Source organism: Salarias fasciatus, chromosome 2 (assembly GCF_902148845.1).
Source record: "Salarias fasciatus chromosome 2, fSalaFa1.1, whole genome shotgun sequence".
Classification (NCBI taxonomy): Eukaryota; Metazoa; Chordata; class Actinopteri; order Blenniiformes; family Blenniidae; genus Salarias; species Salarias fasciatus.
The window spans coordinates 8,843,054-8,870,839 of record NC_043746.1 but is presented as its reverse complement, the minus strand read 5'-3'; the positions used below and the strand labels follow the sequence as shown (position 1 = coordinate 8,870,839).

Sequence of the window (27,786 nt, the reverse complement as noted above, 5' to 3'; positions counted from 1 at the left end):
GCTTTGTCTTCCACTGCAGTAGGTGTAAATTTCCCATAATCCAACATAGAAATTAATTCTGTCAACAGCAAAGGCTGTAGGTACTGCCCCTTCAGTCATAATCTGGATGCAGGAACACCATGTCAAACTATTTTGCGCCATATTTCACTGTGCATTTCAGCGGATTAATTAACGATAGCGCAGTCGTCTGTTTCCATTAAGTCTTTTTTCATTGAAAAATTCCCAGGGTACAAATGATCGTACTTGGTATAAGCGAGGCTGGAACTTTTGGGGCAGACAGACACGCTTTTCTCAGTCCATTACGGTAAAGATGGCTGCTCGCCGTGCGCTCTCTGCTCGGGAAATACGCAGAAATGGGGGTGTAAAGGCCTCAGTATACTTCCCCGTCGCCGCTACGTCGTTCCTACGACGTGAACGTCGTAGCCCTACGACGGGCTACGTCGGGCTACGTCGGGGCTTGACGTGCGCCTCCCGAAAATTGTGACTTCGCGTCGTTTCGACGCGTGGTGACGTGAACGTCGAGGGCTGTGATTGGTCCGCTTTCGCGTTGTTTATAGAATAAAGTAGAACTCACCCGGAAAACTTTTCTGGCCCGAACAGTGCTTCGGGAGAAATATAGATCCAAAATTGAGCGGCGCACATCCCTATACTGTTAGCAGTGTTAGCACTGTTAGCAGACGGGGCTACGTGTATAGCCGCTCCTCAAACGGCTTTAATCGTCCAAAAGCTCATTAGTTTCACCAATATTTCATCACGGTCCGCTCAGCCTCTCCTCCACGACAGCCCGGTGTCGCCAGATATGTCATATATGCAGATATATGTTCGGTAAATGCACGCGTGTCTAGATACGTACGTCTAGAAATCTATTTCTATAGATCTATGTCTAGGTAAAGCCGGAGCTACGGAAGCCGCATTGTTGTTGTGACTGCCAGCGGCTTGGCAGAGGAGGGCGTTCCCTTGACGCAGGAGCAAGATATGTTCAGTGGCGGCGTAGGGTTGTCGGCGTAGGAACGCCGTGGCGGCGACGGGGGAGTATACTGAGGCCTTAACGGGGAGCTGCAGACAGCCAAACAACTGCGGGGCTCGATCTCCACTTCCAAACCCGAACAGGCGGCTTCATCTGTAATAGTCTCGGGTGTTACGAAGCCATACACCGGCACGGAGCCTGAACAGACCGGGCCGATAATGTGAGACTCCGACGTTCAGCACCTTCTTTTTCCGCAGCAGTGGTGAAATCCACGGAATGTTCCACACGGGAACAGCTGACCGTAGGATGCCGCACTTAGCCTAACGAGATGTGAACATTACAAGGGAAATATCGGTGATCAGATGGTTGCACATTAACAATCAGGTAACCACTCTCCTCCTCTCGCCGTCGCTCCGCTCCGGGTTGAATTTTGAGGACGTGCGGCGCGTTTTAAGCATCAGCCGCTCAGACGGGGCTTGTTGTGGCTGCTGTCATCCTGCTCAGCCTCCAGCCCCTCCTTGTTTCACTGCCACCGAGTGCGATGTTGTAATGTTTACATTTTAGTGCTATGTTGCAAACAGCTGCTCCTCTCCTTAGTCAGCGATCGAGTCGCTGCACGAATGAGACGCACGCAGAAGATCAGCTCTGCACGGATACTTGCAGCGAAGCATCCAAAAAAACATACGGAATTATTTATTAACGCTTCCTGGATAAATGGGCCCGGTGGGCAGCTTCTGAGAGAAAACAAACCATGATCATCTACAAGTGCGCTGTCTCATAGTATTGGTTTTCTGGATGCGTTCAACGGTGTGCAAAACTAAAGCCAGGGAGAAAAAAAGAAGTGTTATAAGAGCGGACTAGCGGTGCTCCTGGTTTGATCATGCAAGTGCAATATTACATAACCGGAGTCTACAGTAGGACACAGTGGCCTCCAGTGAGGATCACAACAGACTGTTTGCAACAAATGACTTCCCGACCTCAAGGAGTTGGTGCTTCGAGAGAACATTTTAAATTGTGATGCTCAGCTGGTGATTGCTGGCTTTTGTGGAAAACGTGTGAGCTCCAGAAATGTAGTTATTTTCTATATGCTGACTAACAGTTATAGACTAAAGCAACATCAAAAGCCCAATAAACTATCAAACATATCCAAAAACATGGCTCGTATTCATTTTGCAGTTGTAGACTATTTCTGGATTATTAGGCATTAACAACTCAGTATAGTAACAACTCAATATTTTATATTGTGGTGTTTCATTTAACTTAACTAGCAGATCAAATACACTGAATGGACCAGTTTGCATGAAAAAGCAGCTTACTACAATGTGTCTGTAGCCTGTTCTTGAAACAATATGCAGAAATTGGGGTAAAACCCACAAATCAAAAGTAATGCAAGTAGAGACAATATAAAACAGTGTAATTTAAAGTGATGGGCAGTAGAAAGAGCCTCAGACTCTTAACGAATCTGATCAAGCAGTCCAAGGTTGCTTTAAAAAGTCTGAGTCATGTTATCATTACGTTGAGTTTCCAGGCATATATGAGGAGTTACAGTCAAATTTATGAAGTCTGTGTCTGTTGGAGGAATTATTTTCCCACCGTCTTATACTTCCAGAGGATGTTAAAGAGATTTAAAAAAATCACCACAGTGGTTCAGTGTGCATAGATTGACGTTGGACTGTTATTAAGCTACTGATTGTTTCGTTAATATCCTAATAATGGATACTGATTGATGGATATCAACTCACAGTGGAGTAATGTTGTGTTTAAGGTACTCTGCTGTGCTTCGCAGGGCATATATGGGGGGAGGGGGAGTGGGCTTCATGTTTATAAGCTCTATGTAACAACAGGAACTGCTTGTTTTGATACAGTGAAGCAAGGACCGCCTGTTCGGATACATTGTCTGTAGCCAGAGTGGCATGGTTTGCTACTCTGTAGTCACGGCTGCTTGTTTTGCTACCTTGTAGCCAGAGTCGCTTGTTTTGATACACTGTAGCCAGGGCTGTCTGGACGTCTGCCGTCTGCGTTTGCTGCGCGCTCATTGGCCGTTTGACGAGAGGGGGCGTGGCTTCGTCATAACAATGCATTTCAAGGAACACACACGCGCCAAGGACTGTTTTCCGACGCTCCGGAGCTAACGTCGCCTCTCACGCGCCGCGAGCGGGTTCTGCTAACTCCGTTAGACGCCGCCGGTGACCGAGGTGAAGGTTTCTGACGGGTTCATGGCGGACCGCCGGGCTCCCTATGCTGCGGCTGAGAACGTGTGCTAGCTGGCTAACGTTAGCAACAGCTACCGCCAAGTCCGTCGGGGGGGGGACATTGTCAAAATTGTGTCGGGAGAGGCTGCAGTGCGGAGGTTTACCCGTGAAGAGCGCTTCGTGGCGGACGGCGGCGGACGGTCGGAGTGGGTTACGTGCACGGGGAACTTGATGGGAAGCGACATTTCGGAGGCTGAAACACCTGCCACCCCCCCTCCTCTTCTCACCGAGGAAGCAAACTAGCTAAGAAAGTAAGCTGCGGGTTGTTCTGTAGCCTCACTCATACACCTTTATACACACACGCCCCATTAAAAGCTCCATATGCAGCGATAACCGTGCATCTTTCTTTACCGTGTGGTCGCGCGCTGCCGAGCAGCAGCTCCCCGCTGCTGTTGGTACATTGGACAAAGCGTTAGCCTAGCCTGGCTAAAGTTAGCTGCTCTCCTTCAACAGGGGACATCGGTTTTTAACGGAGGCTGCCTCAGCCTTGCCGCTTCTCGTTTCGAGGAAGTATTGTTGCAGTGTTTTTCTGTCCACTCGCTCGAGATGGTTTAATAAAGCCGTAGCTTCAGAGAGAAAACGGCGGCGAGAGGTTCCGCTCTCCTACCACATCTTTTGTTGTTGCTTTGTCTTAGGAGCACATGGCTTTCCATGTTTTTGTTCGGCCAGGCTACAGCGACCCCTATTTATCACGTCCTCCAACGTATAGCGCTTTAATTACCCTGCTGCACAGTCTTATAATGGTTTATCACTGCCGTGGTTAAACACGCGTCAGTAAACTATTAGCAATTCCAGAAACTACACATTATTGCGATGTGACATGTGCAGCATATCGGAGACATGTTTGGATTACTTTGGAAGTACACGAAGTGTTCGATACATCATTATTTTGTTTCTAAACGTCGTCGAAGACAACTTAAGTTTATATGCCTTTACTATGTAATGTGAGTAATAATTTAAAAAAATGTGAGTCGTAATTTTAAAAAAAAATAAAGCATTGTTATTGTTTTGAAGTAGTTGAGGCAAACTGGTTTTACGAATTGTTTACCTTTAAATCAACCATGTTAAAGTTTATTTCATTAAAACAAAACAGAAGTCAACTGCATTGCTTTGGGATCACCTGTGAACAGAACAGCTTAACCATTTACTTGTTTGTCTCATTTGAAAAGCCTCAGTATAAAGTAATAATTCATAGCGCGGTTAATTGTAAAAGATCATTCAAAGTTTTAATTTTATGTAAAATAACATAATAGTTTTGTAATGCAGTCTCATTTTACAGTTAAATCAATGTGTGGTGTATTCGATTTTAAAATCCAGTCTGGCAACATTGATGGCATTGGAGAAATTCAAATTGATGTGCTGTTTCTATTGTTATTTGCATCGTTTCACTTAATGTTCTTGTCCTAAAGTAAAAGATTGTTAATTTGATCATCTGTGTTTTGCCTGCAGGGTAAAGACAATCAGAGGCCATATATAAGTGCCTCCACTGTACGGTTTCCTTTACCGGGGTGTGACTCGTCTGCACGACGTCACCAATGCGACCATGGGAAATAGCAGTAAATAGGCTGCCACCAACAGCCCCCTTAAACCCGAGGAGGTTCCTTGGAGAGCCCTGCAACGCCCCAGTGCATCTCAGGAGAAGGTAAAATGTGTGCCCTGTCTTTTAAAAAAAATTCTGGGTTATATTTTGTCACATTTAGGTTGATCTGCATGTAAAGTGACGTAAAACTGCATACTATCTCTCAGTTGTTAATTTATTAATACAGTGTGAAGGATTTGGAGTGCAATTAAGGTCTGACCTTACAGTTAGAGTGATAATAAACCTCATTTCTATAAAGTCCCATTCTGTTTGTTCTGAGTTATGCTTCAGCCTGTGATGATTCTTTTACAGCCCACCGGTGAGACGGCAGTGGGGGAGACGAGACAGACCTGTGCTCCACACTTCCCCGGTCCAGGATGAGAACTTCCATCATCTGCTTTTCTCCCAACATCACCAACAGGTTCCTTTAGATGAGTCCAGACAGTACAGCCACACCAGCACACCACCACGCATGCTTCACCCTGCTGCACACCTGCCCCAGCAGAGCCCCATCATGGTGGATCTACATGAACAGGTAAGGAAATGTCTCATGGTTGAAGGGTTTATGCTATTGATCGCACATAAGTACATGCTTTCCACATAACATGCAAATATAAAATTATACAGGGTGTTGTGTAGAAGTGTGTCATATATGAATGCAGTGGAATTACCCCATCTCCCCCTCCCTCTTCTTTTCCTCAAAGATGCACCAGGGATCAGTTCCAATATCATACACTGTTACGACGGTGACGACCCATGGATTTCCCATCCACACCGGGCAGCCCCTTCCAGGGTGCAACGCTCAGCAGCTCCCAGCATGCTCGGTAATGTTCAGCGGACAGCTCTCTCTGCTCTGCTGCCTTCCTCCTCCTGTGAGTTTGAAAAGGAAGAGCCCAAATGTCAGTGGCATCCATGTAGCACACCATACCAGCCATGCAATCTGTCACTGTTCATTTCTAGCAACCAAGCTTAGCTGAATTTGTAACTTAGTCTTTATCTTAGTTTAGACGTTTTCAATAAAGCAAATACAGCGTGGTAAAGGCCCATTTATGCTCAATTTACACACAGAAGCCTCCAGTCTAAACTGGATGACCAGGAGAGATAATATCATAAACATGCACATATTCAGTTTTTCTTCTGAGAGATCAGCCATTTCTGTTGTATTCCAAGTTCCGTCCTCATTTGTTTTAGCAGGTCACACATCACTCTGCCCCATTGGTGGTATTAGTGTAGGCTACACATCCAAAAGCTCCCTGGATTTGTACTAAATTCCACATATAATGCTCTTTTTATGTTGAGATTTGAACATAAATGGGCCTTTTTTGATTAATCAAGCCAGTGTTGTGGTAGCATTGTCCGTGTTGTGATGTTATTCAATGCATCGCTTATGTTCACTACATGCTTAAAACATGCTTTCATTGTTCAGATGCTGGTTTTCTTTACCGGGTTGGTTTAAATTCCACATAAACATAAACTGTGTTTTTTTTTTTGTTTTCTCTCCACAGCTCATACAGGCATGCACCATGCAGCATATACCGGTGTCTTATCAAACCTTTCCACCCCTGATCTCCAGTGAACATTTTGTACTGCACCCGACCCCATCTGTGCCCCCCCACCAGCCGCCGCACCTTACTCCTTTGAGCCAGTTTGTCCCTTTACAGCCTCAGCACCCACGCATGGTGAGTATTCCACAGCAGGGATGGGTTTTAAAATGTAAACACACAACATATGGAAGCATGGGACAACTGTCTGCCCACTCTGTCGTTTTTGGTCTGACCAGTAACCCGCCTCTCTTTCCTGTTAGCCTCTACAGAGGGTAGAGAATGAAGTCGACCTAAGAGGGGACCAGCACCCATTAGGTACCTTCTCCTACCCTCCCTCTCATCACCCACCAGCGCTGCCTCCTTCTCTGCCCCTACAATATCTTCCTCAAGAACCTCTGCATCAGGAGCTTCCCTTTGGAGTGGTAAGAGAGGCTCTCGCACGATTTTAGATCTCTGTTTTCCGAGGATCGTACTCAGACATTTTATTAGCACAACCTGCTTCATACGCCAGACGGTGATGTTGAGCTGAAATGTTAGTTGTATAAAATCTTTGATCTTAAGCATCTCTATGGTTGATTATTTTAGTTGCACAATGTAGAGTAATAAATATAGCATTAATTAAACTTTAATGAAATCATCTCAAATTTGGGTCTTCGGTACCAGATGAGTGTGGAATTGACTAGTTTACTGTACAAAGCTTAGCAGTGTCATAACCGGAGAATGCCAGACTGCATATTAATTACTTAACATGCTCATTACACAACTTCCAAGTTTGTTTTTTAGTGTAGTAAGGTGCATTCATAATGTTTTCAGCCTGATTTCACTGTAAAATGAAAGAATTGAAAAATCTCCATCACTTCAATGCCTGGTTTTCCTTTCTTTGCAGCCATATCCCCACATGCTGCCCCGGCGAGTGAGCGGACAGAGATACCGGTTGCAGCAGCCTCTCCCTCCTCCACCCCCACCTCCATCCTACTACCCAGGCTTCCTCCCTTACTTCCTGTGAGTACCTGCATTCGAAAGCCCCCTGTGCATGACGCATTTCAGACTTCAGGTGGATATCTTTCTCTACAAAATAACTTATCTTTGTGGGTGTTGTAGTCCCGACAACCCTCCAGGCCAGTTCAAGTCAATCTCATCTTTATTTACCAAAAAATGAGCTGCCGGTGTTTGCAGGAACGTGTTGCATACCGTCACTGTGAAGTTGCTGCAACGAGGGAAATGTTTGCTCAGCAGATTGACGTCTTTCTTTCTTTGTGTCTCGTCTTGTGCTCAGGTCAATGCTTCCTGTGCCTCCTACAGCAGTGGGTCCAGCCATCAGTCTAGACCTGGATGTGGATGACGTGGAGATGGAGAACTATGAAGTTAGTGCATTTGGGCACATAATTCACAGTTACAGAGACTTCCCTTTTTTTTAAAACAAGCACAACTGGAGTTTTGTGACCTTGTCGTGTATTTCACTCAAAACATTCAGCTGTGTGAAACTGATGATTGGGCTCATTTTTTTTCCTCAACAAACTGTGTTGTGATTTTAAAGAATACATGTAGATATTCTTTACTCAAACGTCAACGTTTCCTCCTCTCTGTGTCTCTTCAGGCATTACTGAATCTGGCAGAAAGGTTGGGCGAAGCGAAACCACGTGGACTCACAAAAGCAGATATAGAGCAACTTCCGTCCTACAGATTCAACTCAGAGAATCATCTATCTGAACAAACGCTGTAAGTCTGCTTCCCACTTTTCATACAATGGTTAGACGATCAAAAAGCTGAACGAGCAGTGTTGTAGATCACACAGCCCTCGCATGTTTTCTGTTTATTTTTAAAATGACCTATCTATAAAAAAAAAGAGTCTGTTTTTAGCCTCGACCTACAGATTACTGTGTTCATTATGCTAATGGGATGTCGTAGGAACCATTTCTTTATGAATGTGTAAAAATCACATAATTTCTGTGCAGATGATCAACGTCCCCGTCATGTGTTCTTCTCTCCTCAGGTGTGTTGTGTGCTTTAGTGACTTTGAGTGTAGGCAGCTACTTCGGGTATTACCTTGTAACCACGAATTCCATGCAAAGTGTGTGGATAAATGGTTAAAGGTAAGTCAGTCAGTCTACAAAGCTCTTCTTTTAATGCCATTGTTGTTTGACTTTTTGTTTCCCTGTGTCACGTTTCCTGCTTTTGTTCTGAGCGTTGTTTCTCACTTGACTTTTCAGACCAATCGCACTTGTCCTATCTGCCGAGCTGACGCCTCGGACGTACACCGGGAGGTGGAGTGAGAACTGTCTCTGAGTGCTGAACTGGAAAGCTGCACACAACCAGAGTGTTGTCCCAAAGCTGGGGACCCCTGCCACCAAACCTGCGTCCTCCAGTAAATATAGCTTACGAACCCACTACTCCCGCCCCTCCCTGAATAATAAGCAATCCAGGATTGTCTCTGGAGCCTGTTGTACCTCTGCTGTGCTTCATTGTCCGAGTCTCATGAAACCCACTGCCTACTGCAGCCTATAGCCAGAGTTCTGGGATCGCCAGCCAGTTCTTTCTCTGCCCCCTTGTTGCAGATTCCAAAGATTTTCTCCCTACAATGCATTATTTGCTGCTTTTGTTTACAGGGTTTCATTTTTTTAATCTAGTGGATTTGGTTGCGGTGTTCATGAAATATGGGAGTCCTGCATTGGACGAGATGGGTCGGGAGCCTGGAGGATGATAGGCTGGACACCTTGTGCAATTAGCAGAAAAATAATAGGAGTACTTCAACATGGGTATCTGTGCTTGGAGGCGACACCTAACCATCATAGATGCATGTTTGTGTAGGTGTTGGGCAAAGTGACTTGTTAATAATGTATGTTCTGCAATAATGTATCGATCCTTTTTAACAGTTTTACCCCTTGTTTTAGACTTTGCCAATGCTATTGTGAAAGTGTGACTTGCTGTGGTGAAACGCAGATTCTGCTAAAGCCTGAGGTTATGGACTGTAAGCGGTGGCGTCGCCCACCCCGGATAATCGACCCCCGGAACACAGATCTGAACAAAAAGCAGTCATGGATTAATGGACTGCGTCTTTTTGAGGTCATCTGGCATAACTGCACAAGTGCTACATCCACCCTCCACGTCAGCATTGTTCCTCCGGCAAGTGTGTGCGTGTGCATATTGTGTGTATGTTTGTCCTGTTCACAGAGCCAATGCATTGTGTAACCACTGGATACAGGGCAGCATGCTAGGATTTGCATGAACTCTTGATTCAGACTAGCAATATTTAAATCAAGCATTGCCACCAAAATGATCAAATTTTAAAAGAAACAGAAGCATACTAAAAGAACTGCTTGCTTATTTAGAGAGCGCCATGAGGGGAGACTAGCATGTGGTTCCACCCTGACTGTGTTTGAGTATGGGAGTCCTCATCCAAAGGCTATGCTGACGCCATAGAGCTTTGGAGGCCTGTGCAGAAAGCAATATGTGCAGTGAGTGGTGAGTTTGAAATGAACATTTTCTTCCCCTTTTAGGAAGACTGGGCTTTTTATTTCTTTGTTTATGAGCCAAATCCAATATACAGATATAGCCTACTGTTGAAGATTTCAGATCTGCCTTTTTAATGACCTTGACAAGCACAAACCTATGACTAATCCTGAAAATACTTTGTCATTTCCACTTGTTTTAAAAGTATGCTTTTTTTTTTAAGGTTTATTTATTGGTTTTATCCTCTAGAGAAAATACGCTGAAGGAAACAGTTGGTGCACTAACAACGTTTGCGTAAGGTATGTGTTATAATCTGGTTACTCGGTCAGGTCATTGTCTTAGGCCATGGTAATGGTGTTGTAAAAGAGAACCTGTATGTATAGCTTCAGTGTGAATGCTTTTCGATAAACGTTTGAAGACAGAAGAATGTTGAAAACACTCGTAGAAGTCACTGGTGACACTCCGCGTCACGCCAGCTGTCTGTTTCTCCACGGTGTCAAGAACAGGCTTTACATGACAGAGCTGGAGTGTTCGGTAGAGCAGAAACACTGTTAGACTTCTAGTACCCCGCTTGTGTTAACACAGAAAAACAACAAAAAAGTGAAAAAAAAAGAAGAAAAAAAACAGGATATATTTGGGGTGGGGGGAAAAGAGATGTTTTTGTTTTTCTCCTTTGATTTTAGATTAACTCTTAACTGCCCCAGTAAGCACTAACAGGCAGTTGTAACCTTTGCTTTTATATGTGAAGGGATCTTGCCTTTTTCTTTAGATTCTTAAGTGAATGTGAGTCTTTGACGTGTGCCACCTTCAAGAGAAAAAAAGAAGCCATTTAATGAGTTAAACCCACAGCTTTGAGAATTAACCTATGTGTACATATCTATTCGCTGGCATATATTGTAAGTTTAAAAAAAAAAAAATCACTCAGGGCCTCTCAGTATATGAAAATAAAGGAGAACAGTCCATTTTGAATGGAAGGATGCCATGTAAAAGGGTATATCTGAATTTAGTTTGGTCGTTTTCCTTAGACCATAAATAATTTAATGTAATCAATTATAATATGTTTTGTCTGAAATAGTAGATATTACATCATTTAAAGACAGGCATGCAAGAAAAAAAAGATCAGTTAATATGTTGATATTATTCACTGAAAAGAGGCAATGTACACTGCAACTCATTACAAGTGTATTATTCAAACCTGTTTGACTTTTGTTCTTGTACTCGGACCATATGCTCAGACATAGCGGTTGTGATCCCTTTTTTTCAAAAACGTGCCACAACGCACACTATCCTACCTAATTCACTCCCAAATCTACTTCAGAGGTGTTTGCATGACTTTAAAAAAAATAAAATAAAATAATGATAATAACAAATAAAACAAGTGTGTTAGTGGAGGATATCTGAAAAATTTCGACGGGGACCTATTTAACGGTGCACAATATGCATGCTTGTCGACCAGATCCCAACTGATTTTTAGCTCTAGTTGGCTTTGGGTTCTGGGGGTTTGGATCTTAACGCTCAGCTGATAACTGCCATGCATTGTACTGCACACATTTGTAATAGAACTGAATGACTACAAGATTTTATTGCGCTAACTTCATTTTATAGAGAAAAAAAAAAGGAAAAGAAAAAAAAAAAACACTGGTCTTGAATCCAGAAATTCTTACATACATTGTGTTACTGTTATTGCCCTAACGACTGAAAAATTACATGCTCTGAAACTACTGTAGTTTATCAAAAAGCCATAGTGAAAAGGTGCTAGATGTTCTGCTTTTAGGTATGAAAACTCACTTGCGTGAATGCAATAGTTTGTCATGGATCCCATGTATTCTTCAAGCATGTTATACCAGTACCCCTGAACAATGTCAGTGAAGATCAATATAGTTTAAGGGAATTAAAAGAAAAAAAAAAAAGAATAAAGTGTTGTCATACTTATTTCAGTGTAGTACTGTATCTGCCTATCAGGCTCTTGCTCTCAGTGTATCAATATCTTAAAATGTATTGTTCACATATAGATACCTTAATTCATGTTAATGTTAGCACTATTCTGTTGGAGTAAATATTTAATTGACAATATCCAGCTACCCTATGAAATAAAAGAGAACCTCCCATTAAGGCCTAGGTAATGAGGTAACTTTTAATGACAACTGAGAATAGAGTCTTGTAGTCTTTCTGTTAAGAGTTATTGAATAATCTCACAGCTTGTGTGGTGCAAAAAAAAAAGTGTTCCAATAAGCAGCTAAAATTTATTTAGGATTTGTGATTGATTGCTCCGTAGATGCCATTTATTGTTTACCAATGATTGATTTTTATTATTTTTTCTTTCTTTGCTGTGGTGGGATAGTGGTTTACTGTTCTTACTCTCCTTGGCCTCTAGGGGTCCTTGCCTGAACACCAGACTACCCACCCACCAACAGAGCCAGGGGCATGTGTTCTGTGTTAGGCAGATATTTTGCTTTGGTACTTGCACATTTACAGTTACCTCATTTTTTCCATGTTTGTATTGGGGAGGGCCGGGTGGGGGGAGAAAACAACTAATATATATTATATATAGGAAAATGGTTCTTATTAATGTTATAATTTTTCATTCCATTGGAATCATATTGTTTGTAGCATTTAACATAACTAGTTAGTGTATTATATATACATCTGTATACTGTTTGAAATTTTTAAGATTTGTACTTTTTTTAAATGAAAGTTGCTAGTTATGCTTTACCAAGTAGTGCAATCATATTTTTTTTTAATTGTTGTGGCTGATTTGAGAGGGTTGTTCACTAATAAATGTATGATGTATACCAATATCACACGTGTCTCACCTGACTGCTGCCTGAGGAAAAGGTTTAAATGCAGCAAATTAAGTGTTCGACGATGAGCAGTTATTTAGGATGCACACACACACGCAGGATTCATGTTGAGATTGTAGCCGTTTTGTGAAAATATAGACCATTAAATCATGAATGCTCACCAAATCCACTCATCTTCCATATATGCTTCATCTGACAGCTGGAGTTCATCACAGGGCAAACGGATAAAAGATCAATAACCGAAACAAGCATGGCTTCCAGCTGATGCACACAGCCGGGCCTGCACAAAGGGAAAACACGCAAACTGAACAACTCCCAGAGTATTCTTGATCACTGCCACAAATCCTTAGAAACCATTCAGAACAGCAGTTTTCTGGTGAATCATATTACCACAAGCTCTGTATATTCTCAATAAACCCAGGTTTTTAAAATGTTTTTAATTTATAGTTGGAAAATTACATCTTTACATGAGCCCATTTGGATGTTACAGGCAGAACAGGCATCTATGAGTAACCACAGGCACACTATGGGCAGACTCTGACTATACTAGATCACACCACAGGTAAAAGCTGTGGTGTCTTGTTAAATATTGGTATTTTTTTTTTTATATAGATTTTTTTTTCACCTTTATGAGCTTTGAGGCAGTCTGCTTTACATAGTAACCAACCTGCATTTGGTCATTTTATGACACAGATGAGTCACAAACAAAATAAGGTCAATTTGAGGATTTTTAAATATCTAACTTATGTACACGTCATGGCTCATTTAAAACAGGGTTCCCATAATTCCTTAGTGTCCAAATTCATCAGGCCACTCCTCGAAGTTACACATGTGGTCTCCACCTCACACAGACGTACAACCGCAGCAGCACCAAACTGTTTTCAGATGGATTCTGCTGAGATTGTTCACTGCGATGGGAGTGCTTGAGAAAAAAAAAATGCACGATGAATTAGGACAAAAAGATCAAGTCTGACAGAATTTGGAAATAAAAAAAAAAAGTTTTGACACCATCATTAAATGCATTTGTTTCCATATTGGTGTTAATGAAACCTTCCTCCTTATTTCCCCAGACAGGAGTTACTTCAGGGATGTGGTTCTGGATCTGCACAAAGCTATGCTACTCAGTATTTTTAGTAGATGAATCATTTGCTGCTGCAACAGTAATCGGTGAGAAAGGACAAGAATTAAACTGGTACCAAGTACATACTATTAAAAACAGACCTTGTCCACGGAACATGTGAAGATGAGTTCGAGGAAAGACTTCAAGAAACATTTATTTGATAAATTTCAAGACTTTCCAGGCTATTGGGAACCCTGTAAACACAACCAAACAAGGACTGGATGCAGGGTGGTTTAATCTTTCTGGGTTAGGATTTTATCTCAATGATCCCTTATGCATAACAGCCATTTAACAAAATAAGAATATGAAACAAAAAAACAAGGAAGGGCGAGAAGGTGGCCGCCGCGGGAAAATGTGTTTCCACGTAGAAGAGGTATGTCATCCATTAATCGTCCGTAAGATCCTGTACAAAAAGGACCTCGGAGCGGCTGAGTCCTGTCTCTTTCAGTGTGGGAGGGTTGGGCTGCTCTTCGGTCGGAAGGCAGGGCAAGACTCGGCGAGGGAAGTTTGTAACTATCTGAAACTTCTCCGGAGTTTCTTTCAAGGAGAAAAGGAAGTCGTATATTACCTGTGAAAGCAACAGAACTCGTCAGTCAAATGAGCAGAAATAACTTGCCATGTTGTAAATTAACGCCTGAAAAGTAGGATTATGTTCATGAACAGACTGAATCTGAAATCAATAAGTCAGTGCTCACACAAGCACTGTGATGTTAAACTAGCGGATTCTTTATATTTATAGCCGATCACCATTGCTGGTTGAAAATAAATTTCTTTACTATGCGTGACTCAGCCGAGTGCTGTGAACACTACGTACCGTCAGAGACTGACTGAACAGGAATCGTCTCTCGACTCGTGTGTCGTTGGGCAGCTTGAACACTATTTTAACACTTTCTGGATCATCTGCCGGCGGCTCAGGCGGAAGACACTCCGACTTCCGCTCCTTCTCCTCCTCGAGTGTCTGAGTGAGGACAAAAAGAGGCAAAAGAGGAGAGTTTTGTTCATGTTAAGTGACGACTCTCCCTTTGAAAAAACATCCTGAGGTGGCACACGCTGCTGTGGACTCACTTGTCGCCGCCGCTCCTCAGCGAGGGCGCTCTGTCGGACCTTCTCCTCCTCTTGTCGCCGCTGCTCCTGCTCCTCCCTCTTCTTGCGCTCCTTCTCCTGGTCGGCGCGAAGCGAGGCCAGGTAGGCCTCGTCCTGCTGCTGCCTCAGCACTTGGGTCTGGTTCCTCTCCTCACTGAAACAGAAGGACCGGTCTTCACCTGCATCCTGATAATCCAGTGCACTGTCCTACCGCCGCATCGACCGTGGACTGGTTTACTGTCTGTCAGCTGACATCTCAAGTGTCGCATCAAGCAGTGACAACTGGCACGCTCACAAAGGCACACGATAAACGCTCGAAAAAGATCTGCCAGCTTCACTTCAACATAGAGACCAACGTACTTCCTCTTTTAGCACAATATGAGCATGTTGTTACACTAAATGGCAAAGATGAGAAATAAACTGCAAGACCACGGAAACTCCAGACCAGAACCAGGAAATCCCGTTAAATGTTATGCACAGCTACACAGGTTACAGTGTGATTTCAGGAAATGAGTTTAAATTTAGTGTTAAGATCTTTTTGGCTTTGATGAAGGGGACTAAATGTAAAAAATGAGTTTCCTCCATCCGCCAGAGAAGTGAAAGTTCCAGTTTCTGTACCGTTCAAGGCGCTCAGACATCAGATATGTTTGGTTGGCATCCATGATGAAGGTGAGCTGATTGATGAAGTCCTCTGGCTGAATGAGCCCCTCGAGCCTGCCCACCACAGTCATTTTACGGTCCTTCAGCATGATCATGGCCAGGAATGGGTAGGTGTTCTCTCGCAGTGCCTGGGACACTGAAACACACCACAACATTGAGCAACTGTGTGACGCAGCCAAACCTCATGGAGCCACAAAGCAAAAATCCAATCATAACGCAACACTCGAAAGCAGAAAACTGATGAAGTTCATGTTAAATGAAGTGATTAGAAGCAGTGCAGTGATCAACAACACCACATCATACTCTAAGAGGGTGTTTCCAATATCACACAGCTGAAGTGCATAGAAAAAAGTCAGATCAAAGTATTAAAATAATCTGATTAAACCAGGTCAGATTTTTTTTTTTTGTTTTAGTAAGCATCGACTGACCATTTTGCTGCCTTCAGTGTTTGGCTAGCAACAGTTGCTGAGGATCAAGTACAAATCCATTTGAATTTCACTCTTAAGAAGCGTTTTGCACATTTTTTAAAATCCCATTAATCATGTAACAGGGTGGTCTAAAAACCTGAGATTGTGAGAAAATGTTATCGCTTTTTTAAATAACCAAACTATACAAGTACAACAGAAGACACTTTTGTTCTTTAATTAGATCAAAGTTCCTCAAGCTCTAACCATGAGGAGTTTTTTTTCCCCAATCTGCAGCGACAGCAAGTGTCTGAATATGTTTGCAAAACATATTTCCAATGAAAGGAGCAAAAGGTGAACAAGAGGTGACTGGACGCAGTGGTGGGTCGAGACAGTGACCTTGCATACCTCTGTAGCCCTCAGGCTTGCTGGTCGAACATGCCCAGAAGAGCATCCGCGTGTTGAGGAAGGTGATGACCTCTTCCGTACATAGTGTGGAGCTGAAGAAATGAAAGATCACTAGAATTACTTTGCTTTAAGTGCAAGTTTCTTTTCAGTGTACATGGAATCATAACCGACTCAAACGGCATTCCTACTTTATGAAGTCATGCTGTTTCTGACATATTCCAACAAACAGGTGATTTCGATCGTATTTACCGGCAAAACTCGTCGGTGTCTTGATGATCATCCCCATGAAGGTACACTAATAGGAAGCGAAGCTCCCGTTTGGCATCGTTGAGTGCCTGAATGCATCACAGCAAACAAGGAAAAAATTGCATTTTGTCAAATGTATGATCGTCGGTGAAGAGAACAGTGTCAGCCTCTGTAAAGACCGAACAACTCACCTGGCTGTATGTTCCCTGGTAAAATACGGGGTGTGACCGGCCATACTTCTCTTCAAAATTATGAATGAAAGACACAACATCTCCAACAGGGTCTGTCACGCGACCACGAGGATCCGGCCTGATGAACCGCAGGGCAAACCTAATAACCAGAAATAAAAGCATTAGGGTGATCTATTACTCTACTTTTGCAGCAACAAACAGCTTCAGCTGGTGTATTACAGTTACCTGAATATGTCCAGCAGTGTGTAATATGTAAATCTGAAAGGTAGCATTATCAAGTAGTAACTCCATCCTAGTAATCCCTAAAAAAAGAACATCAGTCTGTTAAACACCCGTCACAGACAGAAAGGATGCAACATTTTAAATCATTTTTCAAAAACTGCAAAATAAAAACACCGGAAATCTACTCAGAAATGATCTTTATCAATGGATCAACACAAAACCCTACAAGACATACCCGGGGCTGCGGCCTTGACACGATGTAACTATATACTCTATGGTCTGCTGTGTTGACTTGAAGCGGTCTGGATGGTGGAGGGTTAAACACGCTGGGCACTCCTTCCTGTTCATTGAGTCTGTCTTGTACTGCAGCCTGAAACACGCACATTAAAGAATTGTCATACCATGTTCACGATCCTCCTTCAAAACACGAACAAGTTAGTTTATGAACTCTACAGTGCAATCAAAGCATGAGTGTAGTTTTGTAATTTGTGGATAAATTAATATTCAGGATGTCAGAAAAGGGTCAAAAGAAAGATAAGACCAGAGTCTTTTAAAGTTTGATAACCACCATAAACTAAATATATTTTGCACCATGGTACCTGAAATCAGACAGTCTGTGATTACAAAGCAGAAATCACATCATCCCTGCTCAGTACGGTTTATCATTGGATCTATTTATACAGTTTATTGAAAACACCATGACAAATCCCATTATGCTGATTTACCTCAATGTTCCAGTTATGCTGCTCTAATGTTCGGCGACATTGGTCCATTGACTCCAAACCGGTTAGGTCCTGAAAAAAAAAAAGAGAAACAAAGTCAGGCTGAAGATCTCCAGTTGTTCGGTGACGGGAAAGGTCATTCTGAACGTTTTTGTTCGGGTAGCTCGTTGCTACTGTGAACAAGCACAGTGGGAATGAGTCAAGCTGAACGCAAGTCAGTTGGACGCGGCCTAAAATAATGTCAATATAGAAAAGGAACAACTGGCCTGGCCCAGCAGGGGCGGTAATAAACGTTAGCTTAGGCGATTCGAAGAAAAACACAACACTCTTTCAAGGTGGGGCACTTTTAATAAAACTAGAATGAATGTCAACCTTTAGCTGACTCGCTCAACGAGGCAGTAACAGTTTCCAGCCTGGTAAACTTCACTAACTAACCCGGCTGCTAGTGTTAACTCAGCCAGGTAGCGTCAGTGGAAACCTAACGCTAGCCAAGTTAACGATGAGTCACACAACACGCCAAATACGCAGCGCCGGTGGTGCCCGTTACCGGAGCCCGGCTGTGCCCACGAATACGAGAACCGTGTGGTAGCCGCGAAGCTGTTTAAGTACGCCTGTGTCTGTGCAAAAAGTACACCGACGTGTTAGCTAGATTAGCTCGTGGAGCTAACCGCTAACGTTAGCCGTGGCTCAAGTTGACGGTGATGTTGAGGGACTGTGTAAAAAGCGCTAAAACACGCGCCACTCCGCGCGGAGACAGCGACCCGCCGCCGATGGGGACGCGGAGAGACGTGAGTGTTCAAACGGCACCGTGTTAGGTGTGAAATAAGGACTGTCTACCTGGAATTGGAGGAGTTTTTCGGTCTGCGCCTGGGATAATTCTGGCTCCTCTGGCGCCGCCATCTTACCTCGCCAATCATCCAGCAAGGCGTAACGACGTCAACCGTCTTTTCCTGAAGCTGCGGCCGCGGAGGCGCGCTGAGCGGGGTGCTGCCCCCTGGCGCCCGGGAGGGAACTGCACCACTACTACGGTATTAGGATGGGGATTAGATTAAAATTTTGTGCATGTACAAGTACAAAGAAAAAAAAGTAATTTTGGCATCCATTCCAGAAGTGCGATGTACAGATTTACATATGACGTGAGACTAAATACACAGTTCCTCACAGGGCAACACACAGAGAGATAGATAACCACACACACTCACATTCACACCTCTGAGTAATTTAGGTCACATTAACCCCACATGCATGTTTTTGCACAGTGGGAGGAAACCGGAGTTCTCACATCAGGGAGAACTTGCAAGCTCCATTTAAACTAATGACCTCGCTGTGAGGAAAGAGCAGCTATTTTAGCCAGTTTGAATATTTTTTAAAACTTTTTGCAGTGGTTTAAACAATTGTATCTTTATGCCATGTTTACTATGTTAGCAGTTTTAGCTGCTATGAATCTTGATATTTTAAGACAGTTCCCGCTCTCCTAGTGACTTTAGGTATTTCACTTTTTGAAACTGCGTTCAGATATCTGAACTTTTTTAGTCCTTTCTAGCCAAGAAATTCAATTTTTTTAAAATTAGTTTAGTATGCAAAGAAAATAGAAACTAGACAGAATCTTGATTTAGGCATAATTTTCTGAAATCCTTTGCGAGCCACCACAGGGGGACTTAGGGCCACATGTGGCTCTGGCAGGGTGCACCAGTTGGTGCTGAAACTGTACAGTGCATATACCACCTGAGAAAATGTTTGTCTCCAAATTCCAACATCAACATACTACATCAAAGGCTTAACAGATTCAATAGGGTTCAGAAAAGAGACACATTTACTCTCAAAATTAGGATTATTTATTGTTCATCTTAACAGTCACTCAGTCTGGATACAGAATTTTGTTCTCATTTTAATTTAACAATGGATATTTCACAAATATAGCACTTGTACCACCACAGGGAGTTTCTGGTGCTACCAGTGGTCTGAGGTACCAAATCAGTGGGCCAGGAATTTAACCTTACCTGGCAAGCAGGAGGCTGTACAGTGGAGTCCTGGTGAGCACGCTAGTTCAGTTCCAGTGGGGGCCTCTCCGTTTGGAGATTGGACATCCCTTGCATTTCTTTTCAAGTGTTCTTGTTTCCAAAGTTATCCGACAGACACTTCACACTGTACTGGACTGACATCTTGTGACTGTCATTTGATCTCAGTGAAGCCATCATCGTGATCAAAAAACAACTACGATACTGTGTGTCATTATCCTGGCACGGATAAGCATCAGAAGATGGCACTGTGGCCACAAAAATGACAGCAACTGTACTCAAGTAGCAAGAAAAAATGAGAAGAAGACCAAATCAGATGTCACCTGAACTTGAGGCTACAAGTCACAATATAGTAAAGCCCTAAAAGATGGACAGAATGATGCCTGTTGTACTGAATCTTGATTTCTGGTAAAAAAAAAATATGCTGCAGGGGAGAAACATCATGAGAAAGATACTTTTCTAACACATTCAGTATCAACTGACTGTCCTTCAAATTCATAATACCATGTTGCAAGTATGCTTGTACATTGTACATACATGGCTGGAATGATTCTGATCTGCACAACTGGGCACAACTCAGAGAACTTTAGGAGTCTATCACATTTTATAGGACAAATCATGTCGTCAGTGGTAGGACTCGATTCTTAACAAACTAGTCATTTCATCAAAACTGATCTATCTCAATCCATCACGTGTTGAAGACAAATTAAAGGCTTGTAAATCTGACCAAATGTAAACCTTACAAAAACATTTATAATTCAATAAAATCTTATAAGCACAAGAGCACTGCTTTTTATTTATTTACTATCGATCTCAACAAGCATGAACAATAATGTCTTTACAGTCCAAATTTTAACCACCAATTATTACTCAGAATGAGAAGAAACATGAACTTTGAGAGAGTGGGGGTAAAAAAAGGTACAAGATCTTTGAAGGTAGAGTATGGTCATCTCTCTGCACTTTACAAACCCCCGACTCATTCCTCATGCTGTCTGATTTGCGAGTTTTGTTCTGAATAATCAGCCGATTTACTGAAAATAAAAATAGCTTAACATCTTTCTTAGAGGCAGCACTGTAGTGCAGCAATAATCTATTATTCCAAAAGTCACTGTCTGATTGGGGTCTGTCTACATGGAATATGAATGTATTCTCTGTGGCTTGCTTGTTCCGTGAATTGATGTTGGGTGTAAATTGCTTTCAGTGCCTCCTGGGACAAGCTTTGTTCAAGCATCTACAAACCTAACTTGCAGAACTGGAAGTTTTCTTCAGACAAAAATTGATGTCAAGCGAAATCTAACATTTAAGAACATTTACTCTGTCATTTATGCACAAAAATCCACACCATATTCTGCATTTCAAGAATGAAAATTCATTTATTTGGCCATTTTGTGTGTTACTACTTAACAAAATAATGAGAGGTCAGTGGCTGCAAAGGTTAATATTAAAACACATTGACTGTAACTGATTTGTTAGTGTAATAGTGTACAATATCCCACACCTGCACCATTTTCTTTGCCCTTGTTTTTTTTTTTATCTTTCTCTGAGCTATTTTTTGCCTTCTACCATAATGATGTGGTACCCAAATTTTGTCTTGACAGGTGGGTCTGTGTACACAGGTTTATCCATGGAACTAATAGGCAGGGCAAACGCTGCGTCCTGGAACGGTCCAACCATCGATCCTCGTGTCATCCACCCCAGATCACCCTGAGACAAACACAACAGACATCACTGCAAAAGTGCTCTTGATGAAAACAGACAAAAACACAGCAAACATGTTCAACAAAGGTGAAATACAAAGTCACACTCTGAGCAAAAAACATTTTTTGTTACAGCTTCAGCTTGAATATGTAGGTCAAAGGCCATGATGTGATACCAAATCTAGTTTGCATGTTAATAAATGTAACAACTCAGATTTATTCTGCAATGTTTTAGTGGGTTAGCTAAATGGGTAAACACAGTTGCTAAATAAAATAGCTTTGTTGAATGTTGTAGCATTAAAAAAAAGTAATATTCATCAATATCAGATTAAGTCTTAGCTGAAACCTCAATCATCTCATGTGAGCTTATTAAAGATTATTCTGCACCAGTGGTTTCAAAAAACCTTTCTGCCTTGTTTATTTCTTTTGTAATGGCAACACATATCTGTACTCTGAAAAAAAAAATAACCACCTAAAGAAGACATCATCAGTGCATTACTTACTCCTTGTCTGGCTTTGTCTTCACTGTACTGTGAAGCTACTTCACTGAATCGAACTCCTGCTTTAAGTTTCTCCATTGCTTCCATACACTTGCCATGTTTTTCACAGAGGATGTGTCGAACCTGGGAAAAGACACCAGACACTGAATAACAGTTTCAAGAGTAGACAATGAATGACATCCAACTTGAAAATGGTGTGCTTGGTTACTACTGCACAGCTCCCAAACTCTTTATTTACTCTGACTCAGCACTGAGACTTACCCACCCATACAACATATTCTCCCAATGACTGCTGCACTTAGAACAAGCTGCTTCAAGTACTTCCTGATATCTGTCTTCCTTAATTTGATGAAATCACACATCGTCTTTATGACTGCCCTCAAAACAAACAGGCAACATGTTGAATGTATCGTGATGTACACAATGATTTACAGTTCATTTTAAGCATTTCTCATCATGGCTGGCACTGCTGATTATTAATCTATCATCTCCCAGCTCAACATACATACAGAACACTCCATAAGTGGTTATTGTAACATTGTTTTGCTGCTGCAGCTGTGATGAAACTCTTCACGTTACCTTGACTGAGGTGCCTCCTTTGGGGCCCTTTTCTTTCTTCTCAGCCTCTGCGCCTCCTGAAGCGGCTCCTGTAAAGCAAGGTTTCACATCGAGTCAACAACATAACCAGAAAAATGGACAACTCTGCTGTAAAACGTAATATAAGACAACTCATGTATCAGTACAAGGAAGTGTGCACTGCACTTATATCCAAATCACAACGTGATTTTAAAGTAATACGCCGTCATATGGAATTAAACTAAATGTTGTATATCACTGACCTTTACCGCCCTTGCCACCTTTCCCCTTTGGTGGCATTTTGATCGGAATTAAGGCAAATAATAAACGAGCACAGAGTAATAACTACTAGCATGCGCTAACGCTATGTTGTGGTGCGCATGCGCAGAAGCGGGTGCTCTTCTTCGGTTGTTATTGTCACGCCGCAGCCACTAAAGGCCTGTTGCGCCACTTAGTGGCACAATGAGTGTTTCACAGCCGAAACTCAGATCAAAACTGAGAGACCCACCGCAGGAAATGGAAAGGCTCAAACTGAACCGTGAATTTACAACATTGAAAATATATAAATATACCATTAAAGGTCGTTTGAAAAAAAATCTAATATCAAACTGTAAAATCTGTCCTTAACCTGCTTGCTGTGGCTTAAGTTTACAGTGATGTTGAAGGAGCTGGAAAATTACTTTAAAAAATACTAATAAAACACAAGGCCCCCAAATGGATGGATGGATGGATGGATGGATGGATGGATGGATGGATGGATAAAGAAACTTGAGAAATCCATCCACCCATCCCTCTTCTATAGCTAGTCCTCGGGTGAGAGCAGAACACACCAGGTCGATGTATGACATTCCTATTATATTTCCCATGTATTTATTTATTGAATCAATTATTCTTTATTTATTCTTATATTTAAAGTTGACTGTAAGCTCTACAGAAACACTATCACCATGATATGCATATTCCTCTACATTCCAATATTATCAATAGTAAATTAAATTGGCCTATGAAGAGGAAAAGAAACATTATGGAAGAAATTGCAAGATTCGAGAACGTTACGTCACAGCAACTAGTGAATTATTTATTAGCAAGGTTATGAAGAAAAAACACTTTCTATTAAAATATTTTATTGGTATTTAAACTGTTACCTCTCCTGCTATCTTGAAACTTAAAACCTAGATTTTTGGAGGGTGCTTTTGTTGTTGTTTTAAGTGTAAACTATTGCCTGTTATCCGTTTTCTGAGAATGCAATTTTAAAAAAACGCACACGTCATTTCCGCTTCTTTTTGCCAATATTTACCTGAATGTATCCAGTTTCACGGCGTCACATGTAACCATAGCAACCACAGCGAACGCGAGCAGTCTGGTATAGAAGTGGCACACTGGTTTGAAACAAAGTCGATCCTTGCCCCCGGCTGCGGACCAGACATGGAGAAGTATGAGCGGGTTCTGCGTTTGGGCCGCGGAGGAGCCGCGGAGGTTTTCCTGATGAGACACACGGAGCGGAAAAGCCTGTGCGCAGTGAAGAGGATCAAAGTGGAAAACACGGGAGCAGCGGGAAGGGCGCACAGGTCGATCCTCCAAGAGGCCGAGATCATCCGCAGGCTGCAGCACCCACACGTTGTTAAATGCAGCGACGCCTTTGTAAACGACGGTTTCCTGTTCATAGTGATGGATTACTGCGACGGAGGGACACTGGATGACAGAGTCAAAGAGAGGAAACCCCGGCAGTTTTTCACCGAGGACACTGTCATGAGGTGGTTCGTGCAGGTGACTGTGGCTGTGGATTATATTCATACTGCCAAAATCCTCCACAGAGACATCAAAACCTCTAATGTGCTGCTGACAAAGCGAGGCGTGGTGAAGTTAGGGGACTTTGGCATATCCAAAGTAATGAGTAACACTGCTGACATGGCGTCCACATGTGTTGGGACGCCCAGCTATCTCAGCCCTGAGCTGTGCCAGGATGTCCCATACAGCTGTAAGTCTGACATCTGGGCTCTGGGCTGCCTCCTCTACGAGCTCTGCAGCCTCAGGCCTCCCTTTGCAGCCTCCAATCTCTTAAGTTTGTTCTTTAAGATCACCAAGGGAGAGTTTGAACCTGTGGAGAACATCTACTCAGAGAGCACGTCCTCGCTGATCCAGAGGATGCTCTGCCTCCGTCCAGAAAATAGACCGAGCGCTTCCTGTTTGCTCAGCTGTTCTTTTTTGCAAGTCCATCTACAGGACATCCTAGAAAAAGACACAGATTCCACTCCTGTGACTGATTCTGACATAGAAGAAAATAAGACAGACATTGATAAAACCCTGGAGCCTGATGTTGACCGTCAGCTGGAGGACAGTTCCAGCAGCACAGAGTCTGAGACTGCCGTAAACACTGACGAACTGAACCACTGGCGTTATCCTGAGGACTTTGATGACGACGGAAGGTCGTCTCCTCACAGTGAACTCTCAGGGTCAACGACGAGGAGCAACTCCGCTGAGTCTTTAGGTAAATAATGCAAATAATTCCATCACTGGTGAGACCAGTGACCACTGTGACGAGCGAAAGGATGCATCTTGAACCTTTACACATGACTACATCCATGTGAGGTAAATTCATATCTGTTCATTTTGAACAGGCCGCTGGAGCCTGTTTTGAAGACCTGAAAGCCATCAAATGTGTTCAGTGACAATGCATATTGTTAATGTCAGCTGGTGCCAATAAATTTATTGTCCAATTGATTTATGTGTGGTAAACATATTCCATTTTTGAAAAAAAATATTTTTACAGTCTCATGACACTTGATACTTATACAATGGACATCACAGACAACAGAGAACCATAGTATTCTATGCAAATTCTCAGTGCATTTAAATACATGCTCAATAGTATTTTTAAAAACTAGACCAAAAAGCAGACTGACAAGCATCAAAATTGAACAAATCCTAGAATAAAATACAGAAATTGTATATGCGCTGAAATTTAAGAAGCCACAGTCATTCATGTAAACATGTTTGTGTTTGTTGTTCTTATGTGGAAATAATCCAAATACCTTGAGTGGTGAATTAATACTATCTGAATTAAACAAAATGTTTGAAATTTGTCACTGTGAGTTCTCAGAAATATGCTACAACCAAGAGATTATCTCAGTTTATCAAAAGATAGGCGAGGATTTATGAGGAAACTAAGAGAAAATTAGACATGCAGTTTTGATTTCTTAACCAATAAAAAGTGATTAGCAAAATGCTGTTTCCAGTCGTTTTCTTGGTGTATCTACAGTGGGATTTCAACATCTGATCCTGCTTCATCAGAGGATTCTTTCTTTTTTTCTGTTGTTGTTCAGAGGCTCCGAACATCTCCGTGCAGGAGGATTATCCAGACGATTTTGAGGAAGATGAGGAACGAGAGGATCCTGAAGACGAGGCAGACCGGATCGCCGCTGCTGCTCCTCCGCAGCCACACGACGACGCTCTGGTGGAGGAGTTCCAGCTCTGCGACGCCGGAGGATTGACCGTCACACTCAAAGCTTTGAAGGAAAAAGGCTGAAAGCATTGTCAGACTGCGGACCACGATGCTAACCAAGGGAACATGGCGAGGTCCAAGTGGTCTTCTGTTTTTTTCTAAATTCCTTATTTATGAAACAAGAGACTCTGAAGGGCTGGAAAAACAGTCCTGTTCAGGCCGGCACATTAATGTGTTAATTCAGTGTCATGAATATTATTAATGAGTGCATGAGGTTCAACATGTATGGAGCACAAAGCACTGGATTTGTTTGTTTTTTCTACAGAATATAAATCCCTTAAAACAATTACTTTACTTTAAATGACCTTGTTTTCCAGAGGCCTGCACTCTTATGGTTCAAACAAGCATTCTTGCCTTCCTGCACCTTAACCTTCAAAACAAAGATGAAATAAATCAGCATCATAATATACAGGATAGCATTGCTTCAGTTTTTGTTGCATTTATACAATTGAAACTGTACATTTTGTAACTGATTCCGTTTTAACTCTGTCAACATTGCTTCTCTGTTGATTCCTACCCAAACTCTGACCACACTGGTAAATCAGCATCGCAGCGTGCCCGGCTTGGAGCTGGGAAATTCAACTATTGCAGCTGTGAAACTGATGTTGGTGCCTCTACGTTAATAATTAGCAACTGTGAAACTCCTGTGGTAACCGAGAGAAGGAAATGACATGACAGACTGTGAGGAACTTATTATTGTTAGGTATTCGCTGGCCTTGTCCTGCTGAATGAAGGTAAAGTCCAGTTAATTCAATCACTGAACACAAACGGGAGATATTTTACTTTCAAGTATTTTGAATTAAACCCAAATAAAACAATTTCTTCCACATTTTATAAGTTGCAAATTCATTAACAAGGGTTTAACTTTCAGGCCACATAGTGCTGCAGCGCTCCAGGCTGATCTGAGTCAACACTTCAGTAAACACCTGGATGTTTGACAATTGAGGTTTAGGAGAAAGAAATGTCCATTAAATGTAGTTCGCTTTGTTCTACTTTCAGATGCCTCCTTCAGAGGTCCTCACAGTGGATCATGTGCCCCCATTTCTATCCCATGATTCCTCAATCTCCTCAAACCGTCACACCATTCCCACGTCCTCCTTCACTACAAACATAAATCATCTGCAGAGTTTTCCTTCCTCTTGCTTGGCAGCCCCATCTCTCACATCCATCGTCTAATATTTCTATTATTCTACTATTATTCTTGAATCCCGTCCTTCTTGGTCTCTCCCAGAGAAATCTTCCATCTCCAGCTAAGTTTCCGGTCTTTTACGTCGTGCCTCTGACTCCAAGTCAGACGTCACAGCAGGTCTCGCTCCCGTCTTGTTAACCCTCCTTCTGTTACACATCAGATCCGACTCTCTCTCCTCCCACCTCCTTCGGAAAGCATTCCTCACACATGTAGCGGACTCCAGGTGCTTAAACTCATCCACCTTGGCCGTATCGGCTCTGTCTCTTCCTCTGCCACGTGTTCCTCTGTCATGCACACACGTATCTTGTTTTGTCTCTGGAGATTTTCATTCCTTTTCTTTCAAGTCTAGTCTTTCACTTCTCCAATTTTTTTTTTTTTTTCCAATACGTCTGCTCTCTAATCTCTACACAGGTTACTGTATCACAGGAAATCATCACGGTCTGCGGAGCCTTCTTCATGATCTTATCTGTCATGCTGTCTGTTAACATTATTATCAAGGACACTTCAACATTCACCCAGCTTGGTTTGATGTTACATTTCTCCATTGAAAATTTCAGTCATGTAGAGTTGTACATTATTCCCAGTTCCCCCTTCAATATATAATTTGAAGATATGGGATTTAAGGTGGATGAGAATAAAAGCAGAAAGCGGTAAT

General features: G+C 42.3%; 4 protein-coding genes across 8 annotated transcripts; 2 read left to right on the top strand and 2 right to left on the bottom strand.

Annotated features, from left to right (window-relative positions):
* The first annotated feature begins 1,019 nt into the window (after nucleotides 1–1,019).
* rnf44 (ring finger protein 44) lies at nucleotides 1,020–12,012 on the top strand. Of its 4 annotated transcripts, none has more exons than XM_030100822.1 (11): nucleotides 1,020–1,187; nucleotides 4,669–4,861; nucleotides 5,111–5,333; nucleotides 5,503–5,670; nucleotides 6,304–6,477; nucleotides 6,603–6,764; nucleotides 7,229–7,344; nucleotides 7,619–7,706; nucleotides 7,940–8,061; nucleotides 8,336–8,435; nucleotides 8,553–12,012. In XM_030100822.1, the coding sequence occupies exons 2-11, from the start codon at nucleotides 4,755–4,757 to the stop codon at nucleotides 8,613–8,615; spliced, it is 1,323 nt and encodes a 440-aa protein (XP_029956682.1). In that variant the 5' UTR covers nucleotides 1,020–1,187; nucleotides 4,669–4,754; the 3' UTR covers nucleotides 8,616–12,012. The 4 variants fall into 4 exon arrangements, with proteins under 4 accessions (XP_029956682.1, XP_029956691.1, XP_029956665.1 ...); XM_030100831.1 differs by lacking the exon at nucleotides 1,020–1,187 and adding an exon at nucleotides 1,194–1,351 and having other exon boundaries at nucleotides 5,503–5,622; XM_030100805.1 differs by lacking the exon at nucleotides 1,020–1,187 and adding an exon at nucleotides 1,194–1,351.
* Nucleotides 12,013–13,011: 999 nt separating this feature from the next.
* faf2 (Fas associated factor family member 2) lies at nucleotides 13,012–18,568 on the bottom strand. Its single transcript, XM_030100793.1, has 11 exons — nucleotides 18,487–18,568; nucleotides 17,653–17,721; nucleotides 17,163–17,297; nucleotides 16,931–17,007; nucleotides 16,706–16,844; nucleotides 16,518–16,603; nucleotides 16,269–16,360; nucleotides 15,415–15,592; nucleotides 14,779–14,950; nucleotides 14,528–14,671; nucleotides 13,012–14,281 (listed from the first exon to the last, which is right to left on the bottom strand). Exons 1-11 carry the CDS (start codon nucleotides 18,547–18,549, stop codon nucleotides 14,099–14,101), a joined length of 1,338 nt encoding a protein of 445 aa, XP_029956653.1. The 5' UTR covers nucleotides 18,550–18,568; the 3' UTR covers nucleotides 13,012–14,098.
* pin4 (protein (peptidylprolyl cis/trans isomerase) NIMA-interacting, 4 (parvulin)) lies at nucleotides 15,242–22,841 on the bottom strand. 2 transcript variants are annotated; one of them, XM_030100964.1, is made up of 5 exons: nucleotides 22,704–22,841; nucleotides 22,444–22,511; nucleotides 21,868–21,987; nucleotides 21,185–21,371; nucleotides 15,242–15,276 (listed from the first exon to the last, which is right to left on the bottom strand). In XM_030100964.1, exons 1-4 carry the CDS (start codon nucleotides 22,738–22,740, stop codon nucleotides 21,213–21,215), a joined length of 384 nt encoding a protein of 127 aa, XP_029956824.1. In that variant the 5' UTR covers nucleotides 22,741–22,841; the 3' UTR covers nucleotides 15,242–15,276; nucleotides 21,185–21,212. The 2 variants fall into 2 exon arrangements, with proteins under 2 accessions (XP_029956824.1, XP_029956816.1); XM_030100956.1 differs by lacking the exon at nucleotides 15,242–15,276 and having other exon boundaries at nucleotides 21,017–21,371.
* Nucleotides 22,842–23,859: 1,018 nt separating this feature from the next.
* On the top strand, nucleotides 23,860–25,966 carry nek12 (NIMA-related kinase 12). Its single transcript, XM_030114050.1, has 2 exons — nucleotides 23,860–24,928; nucleotides 25,764–25,966. The coding sequence occupies exons 1-2, from the start codon at nucleotides 23,866–23,868 to the stop codon at nucleotides 25,964–25,966; spliced, it is 1,266 nt and encodes a 421-aa protein (XP_029969910.1). The 5' UTR covers nucleotides 23,860–23,865.
* The last annotated feature ends 1,820 nt before the right edge of the window (nucleotides 25,967–27,786 follow it).